The sequence below is a fragment of the Solea solea genome, chromosome 10 (genome assembly GCF_958295425.1).
Source record: "Solea solea chromosome 10, fSolSol10.1, whole genome shotgun sequence".
Classification (NCBI taxonomy): domain Eukaryota; kingdom Metazoa; phylum Chordata; class Actinopteri; order Pleuronectiformes; family Soleidae; genus Solea; species Solea solea.
In genome coordinates, this window is record NC_081143.1 from 311,223 (window position 1) to 337,068 (window position 25,846).

The following is a 25,846-nucleotide window of genomic DNA, read 5'->3' on the forward strand; positions in this document are numbered from 1 at the left end:
TCTTAATTGAAAGTCTGTTACAGATGCATGCAGTAAGTTGCAGATTAACCACAGAGAGGAGCAGTTCAGTCATTGTGTTTTTGTGGGGCAGAACAATCTTTGGGAAATATGTCAAAAAAATGTTTTCAACTTTGATATGTGATCAGTTTTCAGTTAAATAATTACTGTCAATTTGAAATGTTATGAAGTATTTCATAAGGTACCATCTATATATGAACTACTCCTATACTCAAATGCAAGGATGAGAATTAGTAATGTAGTATATGACTTATATGTCCTTTATAGAAAAGTGATGTTGATGTGTAATAAAAAGGCAGAACTTGTTTTTTTTTTAGGAAAAATATCAATTTAATTCAGAGAAACAGCAGTGTAAGAAACTGTACTTTTATCTCTTTCTGACTCAGTCTGCCTCTCTCTGTCTAACCCAGACATCAGTGCTTCAAATCTGCCTGGATGTACGAGGTGTTGCACCGCGGTTTCCGTTTCCCCTCTGACTACCCGAGTCTGAAGACAGCCCAGCTGGTTTATGACAAGGAGGTGCAGTGGACTCTGGGAGCCATCCTGTATAAAACCCGCTTCATGCCTCTCAGGTAAATCCATCATTACAACAACAACGACAACTACAAACAGTGTACACAAATGGTCTGCGTGTTTCCTTCAGTCGCTGTGAGGTATGTTATGGTTCAAATGTCCCTGAAGACATGGTTTTGTTTTTCTATAGAGCAACATAGATATAGAGACTCAATATCTATTTGTTGTCAGAGCATTTGTTCTTCATCATAGTTACTGTGTGAGATGAGAAAACCAAACGCATCTCACAGAATTTACTCTGGATGACTAGATTAACCGATAGGAATTGATACATGGACACGAGTAAATGCGGTCTATTGGTGTATTTCCATCGGCTCTACTCGCCTCGACACAGCACGACACGGCACGTTTAGGTTGCATCTCCACTACAAAAAAAGTACCTACTCAACGTGGGTTGAGTTACCACTGCACGTCTGGGTGAAACTATGGTGACTTTGTTTTATACGCGACACACACACACACACACACACACACACACACACACACACACAAACACACACAAACAAGTGACTACTGACTTTACACCAGACTCCTGGTAGTTGTTGGAGATTAACCCATGTTTTTAGGATTGTTAAGTAATTTTAATTGATCTACAGTTCGGTGCTGTTCATCTTGATCTGTGTGTCAGACGTCTCCGGAGCACAGACTCCTACTCCACAGACTACAGCGGCAGGTCTGTGATGCTGCTCGTGATCGGCGGTGCTGTCCCTATACTGTAACTCCTCTGTTAAATATAGAGGTTTCCCTGGTAGTTGTTTGAGATTAACCCACGTTTTTAGGATTGTTAAGTAGTTTTAAGTGATCTACAGTTTGGCGCTGTTCAGCTTGATTTGTGTGTGGGACGTTTCTTCCTGTGACGGCAGTCTGACCAATCATCGCATAGTACCTACTCAGCACGCTTTTGGAACCTTGCCGGAGCAGGTACTAAAAATAGTACCTGGTATCAGGTGCTTTGCTAGTGGAAACGCTACTTAAACCGTGCCGTGCCGAGGTGAGGCGAGTAGAGCCGGTGAAAATACCCCCCTCTTATTTGCTTTAGCTATTGAACCACTAGCTATTTGACTGCGTCAGGTTTTACCCGGGCTGTAGAGTCCCGGTCAACTGGTCAATTAATCAGTAGATACGTTTTGGTTCGACTCAAATTCTGATAAGTCGACTTGTTGCTATGTTAATTTCATATAGTCTATGGTTAATTTGATTTCATCTGGCGGAATGTACCAAGGGCTAATGGTAGGGCTGGGCGATATATCGTTATATTTCTAAACGAGATATAACACGGGACAATATCACTTACGATACAATTAATTTTGCGTTAAAATGACAATACATGAGCCGCAAGTTCGCACCTATCTCTCCTCTCCCTCTCCCTGCCTCCCTACACACACACACACACACACACACACACTGGGGCGTCGTACCCGTGGGGGATGTGGGTGTTTTAAAACCCACACTTTTCCCGGTGAGAGGGTTCAACACCCACACTTTTTCAGTTTTTCCTCAGTTTTGCACAAACGCCTCACTACATTTGTCACTACATTTGTCACTACATCTCTGGCGGCTGCCTCCCCCTCTCCCGCCCCCTCTCCCCCTCCTCTCCTGTCGTTGCCTCAAACATGACACCGGCTTTGAGTGTGACCAGCTGATGATTGGCTGTTCTGCCTTAAGTCCCGCCTCTCTTGGTGAGTTAGATTTATTGTTCAGCTCGCGCTGAGGAGGTGGGAATTAGCTGGTTCATAGTTCACACACTATAGAGTTTTGACTTATTTTCCATTACTGTCAGTCACTTTTGGACATATGGAAGCCTGAAGTTGTCAATATTGATAATACAATATAAGACATTATTTAATTATCATATCAACAAGCTGTGTTAAATATCTATGTGAAATAATTAAGAACATTGTTCAAACCCAATCAAGCATTCATTTTCAGAGATACAATTTTTATTTTATTAGTCATGTTTGTTCCAATTTTATTAAGTCTGTTTTTATTTCTGTTAAATTGTAACGGTATTGTATTTTTTAATTAGTTACTGTATATTATTGTCAGGCAGGAAAGAGATTTGTTTAATTTTTCCACAGATCACAGTGTGTCTTCAGAGAACACCCCCCTTGTTTTCAGTATTTTGGGTAAGCCCAACCCACAGGAGACAGAAAGACTACAGAACGTCCGGTGGTTTTATTTAACATTGAGCTACAGTTAGAGATGTAACCATATGAAAATTTCATATCATGGTTATTGTGACCAAAATTATCACGGTTATCAATATTATCACGGTATTGTTAGATGTGTTCAAAATGTTCCAAAAGTACTGAACACACACACTGAAATCTTTTAACCAAGTTTTATTTAAAAAAAGATATTTTATATTATATGATTATTATTATTATTATTATTATTATTATTATTAATAATAATATTAATAATAATAATTATCATCTGACTGACTGACACACACACACACACAGGTCCTCACTCTGTGTCGGATAATAATTAAGTAGCAGCGGTCGTACACAGCATAAAAATTAAATAAAAAAACACAGAAACAAACACATTTTGGTCTGCTACGGTATGTGTCGTTTGCACACTACTCGCTTTCGCGAGACAAACCATGACGTTTCCCACTATTCGAAATCCCGTTTTTGTTGACTTACCCGCTGAAAAGTTGTGTGTGGTGGTCACGGAGATGGCTCATCATATTGGAAGTGGCTTCGCGGAAATTTTCTTTTTGCATTTTCTGCACAAGGATTGATTGTCTTCAATTATTTTACCCTCAACATCCTTTAAGAATACAAAATATGCCCAGACTTCTGATCTTACGGGGGGTAATCTCTGGAGCGCAGGTGGCTTAAGCCGTGTTGTCGCTGGACAGACAGTGCAAACTGCGCATGCGCCCCCGCTTGAGCGAGGGCCGTTCAGGTGCTGCTGCTTCTCCAGGAAATGAGCAGTATCACTGAGTTTTTCGGTAATCAGTTGCGGTAATCAATCACGGTTTTAACGATAATTAAAATTTGAAACGGTATGATAACCGTCGGGAATTTTACCGCGGTTTATCGTCATACCGGTAATCGTTACATCCCTAGCTACAGTCAGTCGTCCTCTAACATGTCACAGACATCACAGTGTGGCAGCATTTTCCAAAAATAGATGCAAAGTTTGCCAGCAACAGTTTTCATATCACAGCTCGACTACAAACATATCATATAAAAACACTAAGCTCACTCGTCTGTGTTATTCAATTCAATTTTATTTGTATAGCGCCAAATCATAACATACGTTATGTCTGTTTTGAGTACATGATCAGATAAGAATCTGCATATTTCAATGTTTTAGTCTAATAATCATTGATTGGTTTTATAACTGCAGACGCACTCGCCCACAACAACAGCAGCGATCTGTTTGTGTCTCAGTCTCGAAGCTGAGCTCCTGTGTTCAGTGTCTCTGTGTGAGGACATGAGACAAATCATCTAAATATTCCTCAACAGTTGATATCGTGCTGATATCAATGTAGTGTAGTATAGTATACAGTCATGGCTGAACTGTTGGCACCCCTGGATTTTTTCCAGAAAATGCACCATTTTTCTCAGAAAATGAATGCCATTTACACATTTTGTTGTACACATGTTTATTTCCTTTGTGTGCATTGGATTAACACAAAAAGAGAGGGGGAAAAACCCAAAATGAATATAATTACAATCAAAACTCAAAAAATTGGCCGGACAAAATTGTTGGCACCCTCAATTTAATATTTGGTTGCACACCCTTTGGAAAAAATAACTGAAATCAATCTCTCACTATAACCATCAACAAGCTTCTTGCACCTCTCAACTGGAATTTTGGACCACTCTTCTTTTGCAAACTGCTCCAGTTCTCTCATATTTGAAGGGTACCTTCTCCCAACAGCAATTTTAAGTTCCCTCCACAGATTTTCAATGGGATTAAGATCCGGACTCATTGCTGGCCACTTTAGGACCCTCCAGCGCTTTGTTTTCATCCATTTCTGTGTGCTTTTAGAGGTATGTTTGGGGTCATTGTCCTGCTGGAAGACTCATGACCTAGGACGCAAACTCAGCTTTCTGACACTGGGCCCTACGTTGCGACCCAAAATCCCTTGGTAATCTTTAGATTTCATGATGCCTTGCACACAGTCAAGGCACCCAGTGCCAGAGGCAGCAAAACAACCCCAAAACATCTTTGAACCTCCACCGTATTTGACTGTAGGTATAGTATTCTTTTCTTTGTAAGCCTCATTCCGTTTTCGGTAAACAGTAGAATGATATGTTTTACTAAAAAGCTGTACCTTGGTCTCATCTGTCCACAAGACATTTTCCCAGAAGGATTTTAGCTTACTCACGTACATTTTGGCAAACTGCAGTCTAGTTTGTGCCTCTGTGTCAGCAGTGGGGTCCTCCTGGGCCTCCTTCCATAGTGTTTCATTTCATTCAAACAACGACGGATAGTTCGCGCTGACACTGATACACCCTGAGCTTCCAGGACAGCTTTAATATGTTTGGAGGTTGATCGGGGCTGCTTATCCACCATTCGGACTATCCTGCGTTGCAACCTTACATCAATTTTTCTCTTTCGTCCACGTCCGGGGAGATTTGCTACAGTGCCATGGGTTTTAAACTTCTTGATTATGTTGCGCACCGTGGACAAAGAAACACCAAGATCTCTTGAAATGGCCTTGTAACCGTGAGATTGTTGATATTTCTCCACAATTCTGGTTCTCAAGTCCTCAGACAGCTCTCTTCTCCTCTTTCTGTTCTCCATGTTTAGTGTGGCACACACAGACACACAATGCAAAGATTGACTCAATGTCTCTCCTTTTTATCTGGTTTCAGGTGTGATTTTTATATTGCCTACACCTGTTACTTTCCACAGGTAAGGTTAAACGAGGATCACATGCTTGAAACAAAGTTTTTACCCACAATTTTGAAAAGGTGCCAATAATTTTGTCCGGCCCATTTTTGGAGTTTTGTGTGGAATTATGTCAAATTCATATATTTTTCTCAGTTTTTTCGTATTTCTTCAATACAGACAAAGGAAATAAACATGTGTATAACAAAACATGCGTAATTGCAATAATTTTCTGGGAGAAATACTTCATTTTCTGGAAAAAAAAATCAGGGGTGCCAACACTTTTAGCCATGACTGTGTAGTATATTTTCGGAAATCATGCGCTATGATATTGCACAGATGCACGAGATGCAAAACGCTTTCAGTATGTCTTTTCACGGATAACATCCAATCCATTTAACTAGTACAAAAGCTGTTAGTTGTTCTATGCGGGGGCTGGATCCAAACTCGGTGCTCTCTAGACATGTGTCATGTGAATGCAAATGAGCAGCATGATCAGAAAGTGACAGAGCAGAGAAAAGGAGGAGAGTGACAGAGGAAAGAAACCGAGAAGCACAAAGGGCAACAAGTGGAAGGAGAAAGATAGAAAAGCATAGTGAGTGTCCACCTCAGTGACTCTCTGTTGTGTTTGTGTCTTGAGAGAAGTAACTTCTGTGACTTATTTATGAATTAATTTAAGATGTCTGAATGTTTAATTGGTTAACCCGCTAGCTCTGCCAGGGGATTCAGCTGTTGCAAAGTGCTACAGTTTACTTTAGTCACTTTATTATTCCTTAAGACAGTCCTTATATGTGATTTCTTAACTAGGGATGTCACGATGACTTGATTTAATAATTAATTGTGGTCGTAAACACTACAGTATATTAATCGTAACGTTTCCTCAATACAGTCAGAAAGATTATGCCGGAAGCCCGGAACCATAGTAGTTCAGCGCAACTCAAACGTAACAAAAACAAAGCTACACAACAACCGTGTGTTACCGCTTGTGTTGCTGTGTGGGAGGCCCTTTCTCAAAACTCAAGTATGCAAGTATGTACTTGCGTACTTGGGAAGTACGACTGGACTACATACTCGCCAAGTACGGGAGTACACAAGTATGATCTCTTCAAATGGAACAGCAGCTTACTTCCTTGTTTTACTGTTTGAATCTTATTGAAATGGAAGGAGTTATTCGTTATTGTACTTTTACTTTTTGGTTACTTAACTTTGTTGCTACATTATTTTGTTATGTTGGCATCAAAAGATATAAATAAATGAAACTTTAAGACCTTTAAGCAGTGTTTATGTGATTTTGCACATTCATAGTGTTGTGAAATCAATTAACACATAATAATCGTGATAATTGTAATACAATAATCGTAGCAAGAAAATCTACAATCGTGACATCCCTAGTGTTATTGTTCAGTGGTTTTATTGTTTATCTGACTTAATTAGACATGTGTAAGGGTGTTTGCAAGTCAGTCTGTGCGCTATATGGGTGTATATGGTTGTATACTGTGTACACAGTATGTTCAGAAGACACAATTAATATGATTGTTGTTGCAGAACCAGACACACAACATACATTTATCACATTGTGTTGACAAACTTTCGTTCAACTATCACCATAGACAAGTTATTTACCAACTGTTACTAGAGTGACAGGGAGACGTGTAGAGCTGAAACGATGAATCGATTATTAATCGATTACTAAATTAATTGACAACTATTTTGATAATCGATGAATCAGTTTGAAGCTTTATTCATGATTAAAACAAGATTTTCAATTATTTAAGCTTCTTAAATGTGAATATTTTCTTCATTTCTTTGCTCTGGATAACAAAGAAATCATTAAAAGTCAATAATTTTGGTTTGTGGACAAAACAAGACATTTGAGAAAATCATCATTTCCAGGTTTGACAAACACCGATCAACATTTGTTAAGGTTTTCTGATATTTTATGGACCAAACGATTAATCGAGAAAATAATCGACAGATTAATCGATTATGAAAATAATCGTTAGCTGCAGCTCTAGAGACATGGTGTTTGTTTACTGCAGCATGTGAATATCAATAGGAGTTAACATGTTTTCTATTTGTCAAGAATTATGAACGACCCCTTTAAGAAAAGTTTATTTATTTTCTCGAATCTAGAAATTAGAAAGTTAAGTGTGAGTGTTCATCTGCTGCCTGGTAATAGTTTATCATATCACACTATTCCTCATTGTTAATAATTAAAATTATGAATTAGGTGTTAAGGTCATAAGTTTTTGGTTAATCAAACTCAAGGAATTTGAGTGTTTGGGTTTGGCGGTAACGTATTGTGTCACTTCCTGTTCTTCCACTGGTGTTACGCTGTGTGTGTCTCCTGCATGGATTTATTATAAGACCTGGATGTAGCTCAGAATCAGAATCAGCTTTATTGGCCAAGTATGTGAACACATACAAGGAATTTGACTCCGGTTTTATCAAACACACGCTGTACATGAAACGTAAACATCAACATAACTTAACATACATTCAACAAAAGTGAATAAATAAGGTGTCCAGAGGTCCGGTCTATTTTTAAATATATATATATATATTTAAGTATATAAACGATAAGGTGCAAAATAGTGAATAAATAAATAAACTGGTCAAGTCAAGTGTTCAGTTGTGTGACGGCCTGGGGGAAAAAACTGTTCTTGTGTCTAGCAGTTTTGGTGTACAGTGTTCTGTAACGCCTGCCAGAGGGAAGAAGATCAAACAGGTTATTTCCGGGATGTGATGGATCTGCAGAGATACTACCTGCCCGTTTCTTGACTCTGGATGTGTTCAAGTCCTGGATGGTGGGCAGTTTAACACCAATGATTCTCTCTGCAGTCCTGATGGTGCGATTCAGACTGTTTCTGTCCTGTTTGGTGGCTGATCCAAACCAAACGATGGAGGTGCAGAGTACAGACTGGACCATTGCTGTGTAGAACTGGATCAGCAGCTCCTGGGGCAGGTTGTACTTCCTGAGCTGTCGCAGGAAGTACAGCCTCTGCTGGGCTTTTTTGACTATGGAGTCAATGTTTGGTGCCCACTTTAGGTCATGGGAGATGGTGGATCCTAGAAACCTGAAGGTTTCCACAGCAGACACAGTGTCACATTGAGGATGGTGAGGGGGGGCAGAGCAGGGGAGTTACTCCTGAATTCCACTGTCATCTCCACAGTTTTGACCGTGTTCAGCTCCAGGTTGTTCTGACCACACCAGAGGACCAGTTGTTCCACCTCCCTTCTGTATGCAGACTCGTCACCGTCTCGGATGAGGCCGATGACTGTTGTGTCGTCTGCAAACTTCAGGAGTTTGACAGATGGGTCACTCGAGGTGCAGTCGTTAGTGTAAAGGGAGAAGAGCAGTGGGGAGCTGTGTATCTGAGAGCTGGCCTACCAATTACGTCACTGCCAGGTACCTGGCCAATCACAGGACAGTGGGAAAGCTCTCGTTGGCTGGCCAATCACAACACAGTCCACGTTCTGGGGGTGTGATTTTGGTCTGAAACAGCGCGGCTGACGGGAGTGTCAGTGAGGAGATATTTTGATCGGCTCGTTTGCAGCGATTAGGAGGTTTTTAACCATGAAAACAAGTTAATATATGTAAGTAGACCTCCATAACTAACATATGTTCAAGTTCAAGTTCAAGTAGTTTATTTGTCAAATGTACTATATGTACGACATACAGCACAGATGAAATTGCAGTCCTCTCAGACCACGGTGCAAAACAGGCGTGTGGCAATGTGTGTGATACAAGCATTCGATGTCCCCTTTAATGGTTTGAGACTGAGCTTTTAAACAAGCTTTCGCCCACTCAGCTTCTTCAATATCTTCCTTAATATCCAAACTCCATGCCCTCCTTCTATCAAGACTACATTCCTCTGCTGTATAAAGTGTAGAAATTTGCCATCCCCTATTCATGTGTTTTAACACAATACCCTCAAGACAGGACAGCCGCGGCTCATGCGTAGCTTGGAGAGTGCCTCAACTGTAAATATTTAAAAAATGTTTTTTTTTGGGATTGACTATTTCACACAAAGGTCGTTAAATGTTAATAAATTGCCCTGAACATATAAGTCTCCGGGGAGGGGCCTGACGAAGAATGGTTCAAAGACCTCATGAAAAAACAACAGAGGAAGAGAGTGACCCTGCCCGGAGGAAGCCCGGCTGAGCGCCGCTGTGTTGGAGTTTACCCCGGTGGACGAGAGGGTCGCCTCCCTGCGCCTTAGGGTTGCGGGGGGGAAAGCCCTGACTGCTGTTTGTGCTTATGCACCGAACAGCAGCTCGGAGTACCCGGCCTTCTTTGAGACCCTAGATGGAGTCCTGCAAGGGGCTCCGTCGGGGGACTCCATAGTTCTGCTGGGAGATTTCAACACGCACGTGGGCAGCGATGGGGAAACCTGGAGAGGCGTGATTGGGAAGAACGGCCTACCTGATCTAAATTAGAGTGGTCGTTTGTTATTGGATTTCTGTGCAAGTCATGGACTATCCATAACAAACACCATGTTCGAGCATAAGGACGCTCATAAGTGTACTTGGTACCAGAGTGTCCTTGGCCGAAGGTCGATGATCGATTTTGTGATCGTTTCATCTGATCTAAGGCCGCATGTTCTGGACACTCGGGTGAAGAGATGGGGAGAGCTGTCAACTGATCACCATCTGGTGGTGAGTTGGGTCAGAGGATGGGGGAGGACTCTGGATAGACCTGGTAAACCCAAACGTGTAGTGCGGATGAACTGGGAACGTCTGGAGGATGCCCCTGTCCGAGAGGCCTTCAACTCTCACCTCCGGCGGATCTTTTCCTGTATCCCTGTGGAGGCTGGGGACATTGAACCTGAATGGGCAGTGTTCAAAGACTCTATTGTGAAAGCTGTAGTGGAGAGCTGTGGCTCCAGGGCTTTAGGTGCCGTGGTGGACACCGGTGGTCAGGGAAGCTGTCCGACTGAAGAAGGAGTGTTTCCGGAATATGTTATCCCGGAGGACTCCTGAGGCAGTTGCAAGGTATCGACAGGCCCGAAGGGCGGCAGCCTCTGCTGTGGCAGTCGCAAAGCAGCGGGTATGGGAGAAGTTCGGAGAGGACATGGAGAAAGACTATTGGTCTGCACCAAGGCGTTTCTGGAAAACCATTCGGGGCCTCAGGAGGGGAAAGCGGGGGACCATCCAAGCTGTGTACAGTAAGGATGGGACACTGTTGACCTCGACTGAGGAGGTAACCGGACGGTGGAAGGAACACTTTGAGGAACTCCTGAATCCGACATCTGCACCCTCTGTGGTGGAGGCAGAGAGGGAGGCTGATGGGGGATCATCGTCAATCACCCTGAGGGAGGTCACTGAGGTGGTTAAACAACTCCGCAGTGACAAGGCCCCGGGGGTTGATGAGATCCGCCCAGAAATGCTGAAGGCTCTGGGTGTGGAGGGGCTGTCTTGGATGACACGTCTCTTCAACATTGCGTGGAGGTCGGGGTCAGTGCCGAAGAAGTGGCAAACTGGGGTGGTGGCCCCCCTTTTCAAAAAGGGGAACCTGAGAGTGTGTGCCAATTACCGGGGCATCACACTTCTCAGCCTCCCTGGTAAGGTTTACTCCAAGGTACTGGAAAGGAGGGTTCGACCGGTAGTCGAACCTCGGATTCAAGAGGAACAATGCGGATTCCGTCCTGGTCGTGGAACAACGGACCAGCTCTTTACTCTTGCAGGGATCCTGGAGGGGGCCTGGGAGTACGCCCATCCGGTCTACATGTGTTTTGTGGACCTGGAGAAGGCGTATGATCGGGTTCCCAGGGAGATACTGTGGGAGGTGCTGCGGGAGTATGGGGTGAGGGGGGCACTACTTAGGGCTATCCAATCCCTATACGCCCAAAGTATGAGCTGTGTCAGGGTTCTCTGCACTAAATCAGGCCTGTTTCCTGTGGGTGTTGGCCTTCGCCAGGGCTGCGCTTTATCACCAATCCTGTTTGTGATTTTCATGGACAGGATATCGAGGCGTAGTCGTGGGGGAGAGGGATTGTGGTTTGGCGGGCTTGAGATCACGTCGCTGCTTTTTGCAGATGATGTGGTCCTCATGGCTTTGTCGGCCTGCGACCTTCAGCGCTCACTGGATCGGTTCGTGGCCGAGTGTGAAGCGGTCGGGATGAGGATCAGCACCTCTAAGTCTGAGGCCATGGCTCTTAGCAGGAAACCAGTGGATTGCCTTCTCCAGGTAGGGAATGACTCCTTGCCCCAGGTGAAGGAGTTCAAGTATCTCGGGGTCTTGTTCACGAGGGAGCCGGAGAATCGGAGCGGCTGGTGCGGTACTGCATTCGCTTTACCGCACAGTTGTGACGAAAAGGGAGCTGAGCCAGAAGGCAAAGCTCTCGATCTACCGGTCAGTCTTCATTCCTATCCTCACCTATGGTCATGAAGGTTGGGTCATGACCGAAAGAACGAGATCGCGGGTACAAGCGGCCGAAATGGGATTCCTCAGGAGAGTGGCTGGCATTTCCCTTAGAGATAGGGTGAGAAGCTCGGTCATCCGGGGGGAGCTCGGAGTAGAACCGCTGCTTCTTCACGTTGAAAGGAGCCAGTTGAGGTGGTTCGGGCATCTGGTGAGGATGCCTCCTGGGCGCCTCCCGAGGGAGGTATATCAGGCACGTCCAGCTGGGAGGAGGCCTCGGGGTAGACCTAGGACAAGGTGGAGAGATTACATCTCCACTCGCCTCGGGATCCCTCAGTCGGAGCTGGTCAATGCGGCTCAGGAAAAGGAAGTTTGGGGTCCCTTGCTGAAACTGCTGCCCCCGCGACCCAGCCCCGGATAAGCAGAGGATGATGATGATGATGAAATCTCCCATTTTTTTTGTATCCCCCTGTCGGCCCAAGCCCGAAAACCACCATCTGCCCTGCCAATAGTGAACTGCGCATTATCCCATAAAGGTGAAAATTGAGAGATGGGGGTGTATCACCAATATGTCTATGAGCCCTAAACCAAATATCAATAGAGTTTTTAAGAAAGGGATTTATTGTTTTTTTTTTTCTTAAAAGTTTTTAAATCTGCTGAATATAAGTATAGGCTTAATGGCAACAGATACTGATGCTTGTTCAATAGAAACCCATGCTGGAGGAGAGTGTGTGACAAAGTAAAACATAGCACTGCGCAGCTGAGCAGCCCAATAATACCACTGTAGATTGGGCAATTGTAATCCACCCCTATCATATGGCAAATATAGTCATTTTAGTCTTAATCTAGGTTTTTTACCGTTCCAGATAGATCTACAAAAAGCACTATTAATGTCTTTAAAAAAAAAAAATTTGGCAATGGTAATGGGAGTGACTGAAACAAATATAAGAATTTTGGCATGATAGTCATCTTAATTAAGTTGATCCGGCCAATCATTGATATTGGCATTGTCGTCCATTTTTCAAGTGAATCTTGTACCTCTTTCATCAGCGGGTAATAGTTTGCTTCAACAACTGTATTCATTTGGGGAGTAATCTTGATCCCAAGATAGGTAAACCCCTCCCTCGCACTAAAAAAAGGTGTATCTATAACCGAATTATTTCTCTCTTCTTCATTCAAGAAAAGTATAGAAGATTTTTCATTATTAATACTGTATCCAGAAAAGTGACCAAATTTATTAATTAAATGCAATAACGTCTGGACACTGTTTGATAGGTTTGACAAAAAAAGAATCACGTCATCTGCATACAGCGATATCCTATGGTCATGACCTCCAATTGTTATACCTGATAGATTGGCTTCAGCTCTAATGGACATAGCTAAAGGCTCAATGGCCAAAATAAACAATAATGGGGAGAGGGGACAGCCCTGACGGGTTGACCTCTCTAACCTTAACGGGCCTGATAAAATGTTATTCGTTCTTACATGCTGTAGGATTAGTGTATAATAACTTTATCCATTTCAGAAATTTCACCTTCACCTCCTCTGTAAGTGTTTTAAACTGGAGTTGATTAAGAAAAGTATCTCTGCAAGGAGGAGAGAAAGAGCTTTCTAAACTATACAGTGATTGATAGAATTCTTTAAATGTATTATTAATATCTTGAGGATCGTTTGATATCTCCCCTGACTGAGTAGTTATGCCATTAATGGCTCTTTCAGATTGTAATTTTTTAATTCTCCAAGCTAATAATTTGCCGTCTTTTTCTCCCCGATCATAAAAGGCCTGGTTCAACCACAGTAAACTTTTTGCTGCTGCATCCGATTATTATTGTATATTTATTATTGTATTCCGTTCTCAAAATCAATAACCGTTTTTGTTTATCAGTGTCATCTTCATCATTTATATCTATTTCCAAAGATTTTATTTTTTTCTCTAATTTATTAATTTCGGCTTTTTGTTTTTAGTGCTCGTGAAACTCATAATTTGCCCTCTAATATAAGCCTTGAAGGCTTCCCATCTAATGCATGCGTTAGTTTGGTTAGTGTTGACCTGAAAGTAGAAGTCAATCTCATCTACATATTTAACAAATTCTGGATTTTTAAGCCACCTCACTTGCAGTCGCCAAGTAGGAGGAGACTGTTGAAGTTTCTCCATTTGTACAGAAATGGAAATGGGGGAGTGATCACTAATGACTATACAATCATACCAACAGTTCTTAACTCTAGATACCAGTTCCTGTGATACTAAGAAATAATCAATACGAGACCTGGACTTATATACTCCTGAGTAGCATGAGTATTCCAATTTATCTGGGTGAAGTTTTCTCCAAATTTCAGATAAGTTTAGGTCTGTGATGTATTGTAAAATAGTTTTCCTAGATAATTTTTTATGAGGATCACATTTTGTAGAGCGGTCTACCGAAGGGTTCAAAGTGCAATTGAAATCCCCACCAATAATATTTAGGCCATACAGTGAAGACAAAGTTAAGAAGAAATTAGGACCATATTTGCTGACCAAATTCAATGCGAGAGACAGGATCCTACCCTGAGCGATTACAAACCTTCCTTGAGGATCCCGAATAGTATTAGTAAGTTGAAAAGGGATCGTTTTGTGAATAAGTATTAATACCCCCCGAGCATAATTATTATATGTGGCATGTATGACTTGGCCAGGCCACCTACGTCGCACTTGTTTAATTTCAGTGACTGTAATATGAATTTCCTGAAGAAAAATTATTTTCGATCGTAGGTTCTTAAGTCTGTTCATTACCTGTTTCAGTTTAGTTGGCTTACTGAGTCCCCTGACATTCCAGCTTGTAAAATTTAAATCAAACAATTTTGAACTTTCCATGTTACTACAAGTGCAGTAAGAGGGATGACCATGTCGAGTGTGACCAAAAACAAGAGGAAAAAATAAATGAAAACAGTAAAGTAAAAAATAAAAAAACATATAAAAACACATAACCATTGAACCCCCCCCCTCCCCCCTTCCCTTACTTAAACTAAACAATGTAAGGGCAAATACCAATCCACACTGAGGAGTGGTTTAACTGTGATCACTTTTCTCAGGCAGCCCATGCGGCGCCCCGCAACTCGACCTTAACATTCAAACATTTATAGTCCTAAAATGATAGACATGAAGTTAATTTCCCCGAGGGGACCTCCCAAAGGGATCAATAAAGTCGTTTGTCTGTCTGTCTGTCAGTCATAGTGTTATTAACGCTCCTTAATGTAACTACCTCAGTTGCCTGTGTCAAATAAACATAAAATAAAGTGTCCACCAAAATCGTAGTAGCAGTTTTGTATGTAATCAAAATAAATGAGAAAGTACAAAATATATGTAAATCTGACTTAATAAAACCTATATTAAGCTAAAATGCACCTGTATTGTCCATAAAAGTCCTTCAGTAGTTACCTATACTCCTCGGCATTTAGAAGATTTTAGGAGTTTGGGAGAAAGCTCTCAGCTTCTTCTGGTGTGGAAAAAAGGATCATCTTTCCATTGTGTAGAGCTCTCATTTTGCAGGGACGTAAGGTGAATCCCCGAAACGTTCCAGCTTCAATGAACTTTTTCTTCACTGCATTGAATGAGCTCCGTGCCTTCATGGTTTCCACTGATAAATCTTGTGCGAAGAAGTGACCATCGTGGATGAGGGAACGTTGTTTGGATGTGTTGAAGACCAACTCACAATCTTGAAATCGCAGGAAACGATCTGCTTTGGTCCGGTCTTGGTCTCGCCAGAGTGCGATGAGCTCTTTCCAATGTGAGCGAATTGTTGGCGTCGAGTCCCAGCCAGGCCGGCAGCATACGCTGGATGTAATCGGTCATGGGCTGGGTCTTTTCAGCGCTTTCGGGGAGACCTACCAGTCTTAGGTTCTTCCTCCAAACAGGATTTTCCAGGTCTTCTGTCTTCGAATCCAAACAAGCGATGCATTTAGCAGCGTCAGTCAACTTCGATTTCACACTCTGCAAGCCGTCTTCGGCGTCACCTATGCGCCCTTCTGCCTCCGTGAGCCGCTTAGCGTTTGCGGTGATATCTTGTTGAAGATCCGTAAAACTCTTTTGCACTGCATCAACAGAGCCGTTCATCTCCGCTATACGTCTCTCCACATTGTCAAGTTTTTCCCCAAAGTCATCGAGAGTACTTATTTTGGTGTTAATCGCAATGACAGTCTTACGAAGAGACTGCAGCACATTTAGCACCGCAGCTAAGTCATCCCGTGGGCCGCCCGTCTCGTTAGCATCGTTTTGGGTCTCTGAGAACCACGGGATCTGGTGCTGCACTCACAGTCTTTAAGTGTCGTCTGTTTAGACATCTTTTAGAACTAATTAGAAGTGTTAATGACTAGGATTTTGTAAACTTTTAGCAGAGTTGCGGGGAGCACTCACTCTAAGCCGCCATCTTGATCGGTTGCTCAACGGCGCCCCCTCAAATGAAGCTAACTTATCGTTATTATTAGTAATATGGTTAATATAGTAATCAAACAATATTAAAATAAAGTCAGGCCAGAAAATCTGCAGACTCTCAACATGATCAAATTATTAGGAACAATTACAATGTATTAAAAGGCGTTTTATAAATGTATTCAACATGTTTATCTTCAACTCAATTCATGTGTTCATCACATTTATCAGTAACTTCATGAACCGATAGTGAGGATAAGACAAGCAGCCTCCCCGGGAATCAGTGGTGAAGTGAGCGCAGGTCTCAGTGCATCACACCATCATCTGTGTCACGATGTCCGGGGCGGAACAAAGCGATAAAGTGCAGCATGTCAGTCTCCTCTCCTCAATCATCGTTAATTCATTGATAATAAGTTAATAAATAATAAGAAAATAAATGCTAATGAATGACGAATAAATAACTAAAACCTTTTTTGTCATTATATTTTAAAAAATGTATAAGAACCCATCATTGCCTTCATTTATTCACATTTCTCATAAAGTTTTCACATCGTACGGTTCCCTGACAGTAGCCGTTCCCGAGACGTCACATGACCGCACTTTGCTGTGCTCGTACACAGCTGTGACATCACTCTGGGAAATAAGACGTTTCTGGGCTTTTTATGGCCTTTAGGAAGGTTTTACAAATAAGAAACTCCATGAATTAAAAATATAGAATATAAAGATCTGTACATGCCTGTGTCCATGTCTCCAGGTGTCCTGTGAACAGTGCCCATCCCACTTTGGATGGAGCAGCTCTCTTATCTAGCAGCCTAGGACATTTTAACCCTAACCCTTGTATTGATTTATTCTGTGTAACTGTAACTTGGTTACATGAAGAAGATTATGTTAGTCTAAATGAGTCAACTCCACCCACTCATGCTAATACCCATATTCCTAGAAGCTCAGGCCGAGGAGAAGGTTTAGCAGCCGTTTTAAATACTAGATTATTAATCAATCCCAAACCCAAACCAGGATATTCATTGTTTGAAAGCCTTATTCTTAATCTATCTCATCCTAGTTGGAAATCACAGAAACCAATTATGATAGTCACAGTTTATCGTCCTCCTGCACCTTATTCATAGTTCCTATCAGAGTTCTCTGAATATCTTATCATTGCCTTAGTCACACCCTCGATCTTGTTTTAACTTACGGTATTGATATTGATAACTTAAACATATTTCCTCAAAACCCTCTCCTTACTGATCAGTATTTACTCACATTTAATTGTACAATAATGAACTACAATAACATAAATAAGAAATACTGTCTGATAATAATATTAATAAAGAGACAGTGCAACCTTTATTTAACTCGGTGCCATATGTCAGTACATCTGAAGGTACCTTTTGTGATTTTACTCCCGCCCTCATAGATCACCTTGTTGATAGTACAGCGGCCTCACTCCGTACTACATTAAATTACGTTGCCCCTCTGAAAAAGAAAGTGGTGAATCAGATGAGAGCACCGTGGTTTAACTCCAATACTCACGGTTTCTCTCCTATAGATCTCCCTGAGTTAACATCATTAGTTTCATCATCCAAGCCATCAACCTGTCAGTTAGATCCTATCCCCACCAAACTCTTTAAAGATGTGTTTCCTTTAATTAGCAGCTCTATATTGACTCAAATTAATCGATCCTTATTTATCCTTATTAACTGGATTAACTGGTGCCCCATACGTTTAAAATAGCAGTTATTAAACCCCTTCTCAAAAAAGCGACCCTTGACCCAGATATTTTAGCTAATTACCTAATCTTCCCTTTGTTTCTAAAATCTTAGAAAAGGCAGTTGCTAATCATTTATGTGAATATTTGCGCATTATTGGCCTGTTTGAAGATCTTCAGTCAGGTTTTGGTTAAACCATAGCACAGACACAGCATGGATGAAGTCCTTCAAGCTCATGGAAGTCATACAAGATATTAAATATGGATCTACTACTTAATTCACTGATGTTATGCAACATATTTTTGTATTTGAAGTAAATTATTTGTTCAATTTTCACATTACTCTCTGTAGGCGACAATACTTCTGTCTGGCCAAAATCTTTCTGTGTTCATTAAATGATCAGTCTTTCTTCAGTGAAGCAAATTTATTTTAGTATATTTAACATAATTTGGGAGGGTTTTAGCTTTTATATGAGCCATTTCTAAAACCAATGGATTAATTAAAAGTCAGGTTATAAGCTGTTGTTTCTAAAAAATGGATGTGACAAGACTTGTCAGGGACTGTAGTTAAAGTTAGTAACGATCTTCTCTTGGCTTCAGATAATGGTCTAGTTTCTTTACTCGACCTGAGATTGGAACAGACTCTTGGTATCACAGGTGCTGCCCTCTGCTGGTTTAAATCATACTTATCTGATAGATTCCAGTTTGTTCATGTTAATGATAAAGCCTCACTACAAACAAAAGTTAACTGTGGAGTTCCACAAGGCTCAGTGCTTGGGCCTATACTTTTTACCTTATATATGCTTCCTCTAGGGAACATCATTAGATGGCACAACATACACTTTCATTGTTATGCAGATGACACACAGCTATATTTATCAATGAGGCCGGATGAAATAAATCAGGTTGTTCAACTCCAGGAATGTCTCAGAGACATTAAGTCCTGGATGACCTGTAACTTTCTACTTTTAAACTTTTATACTCGGCCCTAAACACCTCAGAGAAAAACTTTCTGATCACATTGTCACTTTAGATGACATCACCGTGGCTTCCAGTTCCACTGTGAGGAACCTTGGAGTTACTTTTGACCAGGAAATGTCATTTGATTCACACATTAAACTAATTTCCAGAACAGCCTTCTTCCACCTGCGGAACATTATGAAAATTAGAAACATTCTGTCTTTACAGGATGCTGAAAAACTAGTTCATGCTTTTGTTACATCTAGATTAGATTACTCTAACTCCTTATTATCAGGATGTTCCAACAAGTCTGTTAGAACCCTTCAGTTAATTCAAAATACTGCAGCACGAGTTCTGACAGGAACTAGAAAGAGAGACCATATAACTCCAGTGTTAGCTTCTCTACACTGGCTCCACCCACAGTTTAGAATTCAATTTAAAATCCTCCTCCTCACGTACAAAGTACTTAATGGTCAGGCCCCTTCAAACCTCAAAGACCTAGTCTTACCCTATCACCCTAATAGACCACTTAGGTCACAAAATACAGGTTTACTTGTGGTTCCCAGAGTCTGTAAGAGCAGAATGGGAGGCAGAGCCTTCAGTTACCAGGCTCCTCCTCTCCTGTGGAACCAGCTTCCAATGACAGTTTGGGAGGCGGAGCCTCTCTCTGTATTTAAAGTTAGACTTAAAACTTTCCTTTTTGATAAAGCTTATAGTTAGAGCTGGTTCAGGGAAACCTGGACCAGCTCTTAGTTCTGCTGCTATAGACCTAGACTGCTGGGGGATTTCCCTGTGGTGCACGCACATTCACTCTCTCACACTCAGGGTATGAATATGACTTTTTATGTCATTAACCTTGTCTCTTTCTCTCCCTAGTTTGTGTCTTCCTTCCTTCCCTCTCTCTCTCTCTCTGTATTCTCATCTTGCAGGTTGCAGGATCCATATCATACATATCATCACCATTATTATTGTGCTATAATTAAAAGTCAATATCATTGACTGTATAAACTTGTAACTTGATACAGTTGTTGTGTATCTGCTCCTGGTCTCTCTCTCTCTGTCTCTACCTCATCTCCCTCTTGTCCTTTCTCTCCCCCCTTTCTGTCCCCCTCCTCTCCTCTGTCCCCCATTTTTCCTTTCACCCCAATCGGTCGAGGCAGATGACTGCACAGGTGTGAGTCTGGTTCTGTCAGAGATTTCTTCTTCTGTTAAGAGGGAGTTTTTTCTCTCCACTGATGCCTAGTGTTTGCTCATTGTGTGAACTGTTGGGGTTCTCTGCTCTCCTTGATGTTGTCTATGTACAGTGCCTTGAGATAATGTATGTTATGATTTGGCGCTATACAAATAAAATTGAATTGAATTGAAACATTTCATAGCATATGCTAATGGTTAGCTAATGGAAGTGCTAACCACTGGAAAATAATTTTGTGTTGTAGTTTTGCACCTGAAATTGGGCATTGCTGGCAAAAATAGAGCAAACAAATAACATTGCTGCCTTCAGGGACACAAAGAAAACAAATATGAATATGTTTGGCACTTAATCCTATTGATATTCGTCAGTAGTTAGCTGTAGGGGACTGGACCTCTCATGAGACCTTATGTTTCATTTTACAACTGTAAGCTCTTATAAGACCTTATAAGAGCTTACTGATGTAAAATCACATATTTTTTCTATGGACTTTGGTGTGGGAGAGTGAGTGGTTTACACAGCGACAAAGATAGTTCAGTTAGAAAAGGCAGAGAGAACAGGGAGAAACATTTAAGTCAGTGAGCTGACTGCCATGTTTTCACTGAGAGCATGCATGTCTTTCTCATGCCTTTTCTTGGCGCAGGAATCCAGCAGGGGGCGCCTACACCTCAGACATTCAGTAGACTATATATATTACTACTATCCCTGTAAAGTATGTCTTCAATCACACAATCATATTTAAACATGAAACTTTGTGTCTTTTCCAGGGTGGATGAATCAAACAGACAAATCATGTTAAAGGAGGACACTGTTACATCAGATGTGTTCTTCTTTAATGAGACATGTACCAATATGTTTCTCCTCCAGGGATCTGCAGCAGGAAACACTGCGGCAGAGCCACCCGAACTGGCTGCACTCGTCCTTTGTCTACAACCACCACCTGTTCTCACTCTGCATCCTGGTAGTGGTCCTCGCCATCCTGCTCTACATCCTGCGCCTGCAGAGGATCCATAAGCGGGAGCAGCGGCAGGCTGAGGCCCTCAACCTCTTGTGGGCTGAGGAGGGAGAGGCCCTCCTCCCCTGAGATAGACACCTGTGAATGGTTCTTTTTACCCACCAACAACATCAAAGATCACTCTTTAATGTTGCAGGGCGATTCTGCAACGGTTTAATGAGCCTGGAAATCAAACTCCTCTTTTTATTCTTTAATCATGCAGCTTGAAGTTCAGCGCTCATCTCAGGGTTTCTCTGGCTTTCACTTTCTTCTCTTCATGACAATTTGGGCTAAAAAGAATCACCTCTTCATTGCACGATCAAACACAAACCATTTCTGCTACAGAGGACAGAGAAACTGAGTTCAGCGTCTTTACTGCTTCCGGTAATAATCAGTGACGAGGAGATGCAAACTAAGTCAGGTCTAGTCTCAGCTCTACTGTGACAAACACTTGTTTCAGAAAGGTGCATGTTATGGTGGTGGCTGCTTGAATGTGCTGCTCAATAACATGACCAATCACATTCATACTCACAACCCAACTATTTTCTCATCAATGTCGACCCAAATGAACAACATTAATCTGTGATTCCAGTTCAGACATTGTAGGCCTCATCTGCTGCCTGCTAGCATGCTAAATGTTAGCCTCTGTCAGAGCTGAAACAATTACTCGATTAATCGATTACTAAATTAATCGTCAACTATTTTGATAATTGATTAATAGGTTTTGATGCTTTTTTCATTATTAAAAGAAGATTTCTGATTGTTTTAGCTTCTTTAATGTGAATGTTTTCTTAATTTCTTTGCTCATATAAGAGCATCATCATTTCCAGGTTTGACAAACACCAAACAATTACTCGATTAATCGAGAAAATAATCAACAGATTTATCGGTTACGAAAATAATGGTTAGTTGCAGCTCTCCCTCTGTGGCTTCAACGTGGTGATGGTTACAGTAACACTGGCATCCGTGTTGTTGCCGAGCAGCAGTTTTCTCATGATTGACACCCATAACTGTGAGCTCATGAGTTTCCTCTGAGGGCAGCATGACTGAGAGCTATGTACATGTTTACATGGAGCGACACATGCCAAGGATATACATGACGAGATGATCTTATGAAATAAGAACTTTACTGTCACATGTTTGACATTCAGATAGTAAAAATGTAAAAACACCATTGTTCAGCGAAAAAGACATTAAAATATCCTGAACTACAATATATTGACTTTACCATCTGCCAAATAATGAGCTTCATGGACTGACATGAGGGAGGATTCTTCTCATAAACACATTTGAAGGCATGAGTGCTAGCTTTACACAATGTCAAATGTTAGTATGATGTCATTAAACCTGGAGCTAACAGGACACTTAGCATGTTACCACATTAATTATTGATTAGTGTAAACGTCACATTTAGCTGGAAAAACTATCCATTAATTTTCTCTCGCTTTATCCTCGACGTGGGGGTCATGGGGGTGCTTGGCGAAAAAACCACAGACTCTGCTTTTATTTTCCTTGTCTCTCTTCATTGTCAGTGTTTGTGTGTGACGTCTCATCACTGCTGCTCTGTGCTGCAAACAAAGGAAAAAACATAGATGAAGCTGGTGCTGATTTTTCTTTGAACCACCACCAGCTTCCACAGCCACACACTGATCTTCAGCGTGAGTGAGTGTGAGTGTGCGTCCGCCATCGGCAGATAGTGTTTCTTCTGAGCATCTGTGCATCTCCGACGGGATGACGTCCTCCTGCAGAGCAATGATGTCAGCTGTGGAGCTCTAGCCTCAGGTTGGGCTTTGATACTTGAATAATACCACTGTTATCCTGCCAGGATGTCCCCATTCTGTCAGCCTTAACACCGAGCCAAACTGAGTCTGAGCTATGATAAGCCGAAGTCTGCTCAGTGTCAGGACCAGAAAACAGACCAAGACCCTGGAGAGACAAGTTTAAACTCGAGACGTTGAATCATGTGTTGATCCCACAGTGGGAGCTTTTTATTATTATTGTTATTGTTAATAACAATAATAATATTAATGAACAAACAATAACAATGTCTGTAATTTCCCAGTAATGTAGTCAGCGCAATGATGATGTTTTTAACCTGTCACTCTTACAGCTCCTCTTAGTGATGTCATATTTTCACTAACTTCCTGTTTGCTGCTGTCCTTACATTCCTGTCCTGCCTCCTTCATCACCTCATTAGCATGTTTGTTATATTACAGTGAAACCCATTCATTTTAAATGTGTGTGTGGCAGAGGCTGCACAAGTTCTATCAAGCGGAACAACCTGTTCTACCTGTAAATACTTTCATCATTTTCAGCAAAAGAAAACAGAATTTCCATTTTATTTTATGTCTTGACCTTTACTGTATGCTGAGCCATTATTGCGTAATGTTAAATCAGCTGCTTCTCTCTCAACTATGGGTCAGTGGATTTTCTGGATTGTGTCACTTTATAAACTCCTCTACCTAGTGCACCAAACTCCATAAAGAGACTGAGTGATTTTACACAGCCGCACACAGGAGTTGTTGACCCACTGTTGCCTCACTGTTGCCTCCATCACTAAGTTCAAATGTCTTATTTTATGTCTTCAATGTTTGAAATTCCATTCATCCATCCATCCATCCAAGGGAGTGCTGTGCCAGTCTCAGCTGACTCTGGACAGACTGCCAGTCCATCGCAGGGACAAACAACCATTTACCTATGGTCCATTTAGAGTATCCAGTTGACCTAATCCCCACATTGCATTGTTGGACTGTGTTTAGACGAGTAACATATTTATAGATTTGACAAGGCTTTATATTACCAGGCCTGTTAACGCACTCAGCCATGATTTCAGTATGAACAGTGAAGTCACAACCTCATACAAACCCAAACTTTCTTCAGAGCAGCTTTCTTTCCTTGTTTTCCTCAGTCAGTGACCTTTGACCTCTTCCTGATGTTGATTTCTGCTGCTCCTCGCGATGAGCTCAGCAAACAGTGATGGAGTTTGGCGACGTGCAGTGTTGAACATGAAATCGCTTTAACGTCATTCCGTTTTTCTTGTGTTAAGTCTTGACTCTGGTCCGTTTGTGTGGGTTTTTTTCTGCATCATTACTGATCCACACAAACTTCCCTTTAGTCCCATTAAACTCTCATTGTTAGACTCTTGAGTCTTGTTGTGGAAACGACTTGAGTGGCTGCTGTGGAGCTTTACACAGCTGAGTAAATGTTAGACTGATCACTGAGTTTGTTTATATTCCTGTCTCCTCTTCTGTTTTGTCAGGATTTAATATTACTGTCAGTGAAGAGATGGAGCTGTGGAAGAAAAGACTGAAGAAAGACAGGATTGTCTGTCTGTCTTTCTTTTTTTATTCATTCAATATTATTCAATTCAATTCAAATTACTTTAAGATAACTATGACTCAAGTAAAGGTACTGTTACTTTAAGATCATTATTACTCGAGTAAAAGTACTGTTACTTTAAGATCATTATGACTCAAGTAAAAGTACTGTTACTTTAAGATCATTATGACTCAAGTAAAAGTACTGTTACTTTAAGATCCTTATTACTCAAGTAGAAGTACTGTTACTTTAAGATAAATATGACTCAAGTAAAAGTACTGTTACTTTAAGATAACTATGACTCAAGTAAAAGTACTGTTACTTTAAGATAAATATGACTCAAGTAAAGGTACTGTTACTTTAAGATCATTATTACTCGAGTAAAAGTACTGTTACTTTAAGATCATTATGACTCAAATAAAAGTACTGTTTAAGATAATTATGACTCAAGTAAAAGTACTGTTACTTTAAGATCATTATTACTCGAGTAAAAGTACTGTTACTTTAAGATAATTATGACTCAAATAAAAGTACTGTTACTTTAAGATCATTATGACTCAAGTAAAAGTACTGTTACTTTAAGATCATTATTACTCGAGTAAAAGTACTGTTACTTTAAGATAATTATGACTCAAGTAAAAGTACTGTTACTTTAAGATCATTATTACTCGAGTAAAAGTACTGTTACTTTAAGATAATTATGACTCAAGTAAAAGTACTGTTACTTTAAGATCATTATGACTCAAGTAAAAGTACTGTTACTTTAAGATCATTATGACTCAAGTAAAAGTAAAAGTACTCATGAAAAGAATTACTCAAGTAAGAGTAAAAAAGTATATAGTGAAAAAACTACTCAAGAGTACAAGTACTGAGTTTCTCCGGATTTATCTTTGAAATATTCAGAGCATCACAAATGGTACAAAATAGACACAACATAATACAAAACCGCAATGTTCAAATGAAGATACATTAAATAATATTTTGTTGTGGATAAAAGCGTCTGCTAAATGTCATGACATGTCATGTAATTATGACATGTCATAATTACATGACATGTCATGTAATGTAATGTCTGAGGGTTATATTTGACCGATGATTGTCCTGGTCAGTTAACATGTGACTGTCCTCTCAGGGACACAGGTGCTTGACTTAATTTGAATCACAGAACAAATTCAGAATAAAACACATCAGATTCAGTTTAGTGACGTCAGTGTGAGTGTAACCTGAGGTTGTCACAGGCTGGGGTTGAGGTTGTAGCTTCCTGGAAGACAACACTGAGGGTGAAATGCACATTTTGTGGCATAATCATTGCCTTCATTGAAGTCATGTAAAAACCACTTTCCTAACTGACCTGCAGGTGGTGCTGTGCAGCATCTATGACTGACCCCACCAACAAGAACCAGGTCACATGCTAAATTCTGAGCCCACTTTTTTGACTGGAAACTTAAGTTTGTATCAGTTTA

The 25,846-nt window shown here is 41.0% G+C and overlaps 1 protein-coding gene across 1 annotated transcript in view; it reads left to right on the forward strand.

Annotated features, from left to right (window-relative positions):
- The window catches only part of LOC131466625 (ectonucleoside triphosphate diphosphohydrolase 7-like), a 36,873-nt gene extending 12,669 nt beyond the window's left edge, over window positions 1–24,204 (forward strand). Inside the window, exons 13-14 of the mRNA XM_058640006.1 lie at window positions 429–590; window positions 20,939–24,204. Of these exons, the coding sequence (XP_058495989.1) occupies window positions 429–590; window positions 20,939–21,155 (379 nt within the window). The 3' untranslated portion in view covers window positions 21,156–24,204. The remainder of the gene's footprint in view (window positions 1–428; window positions 591–20,938) is intronic.
- Window positions 24,205–25,846: the final 1,642 nt, after the last annotated feature.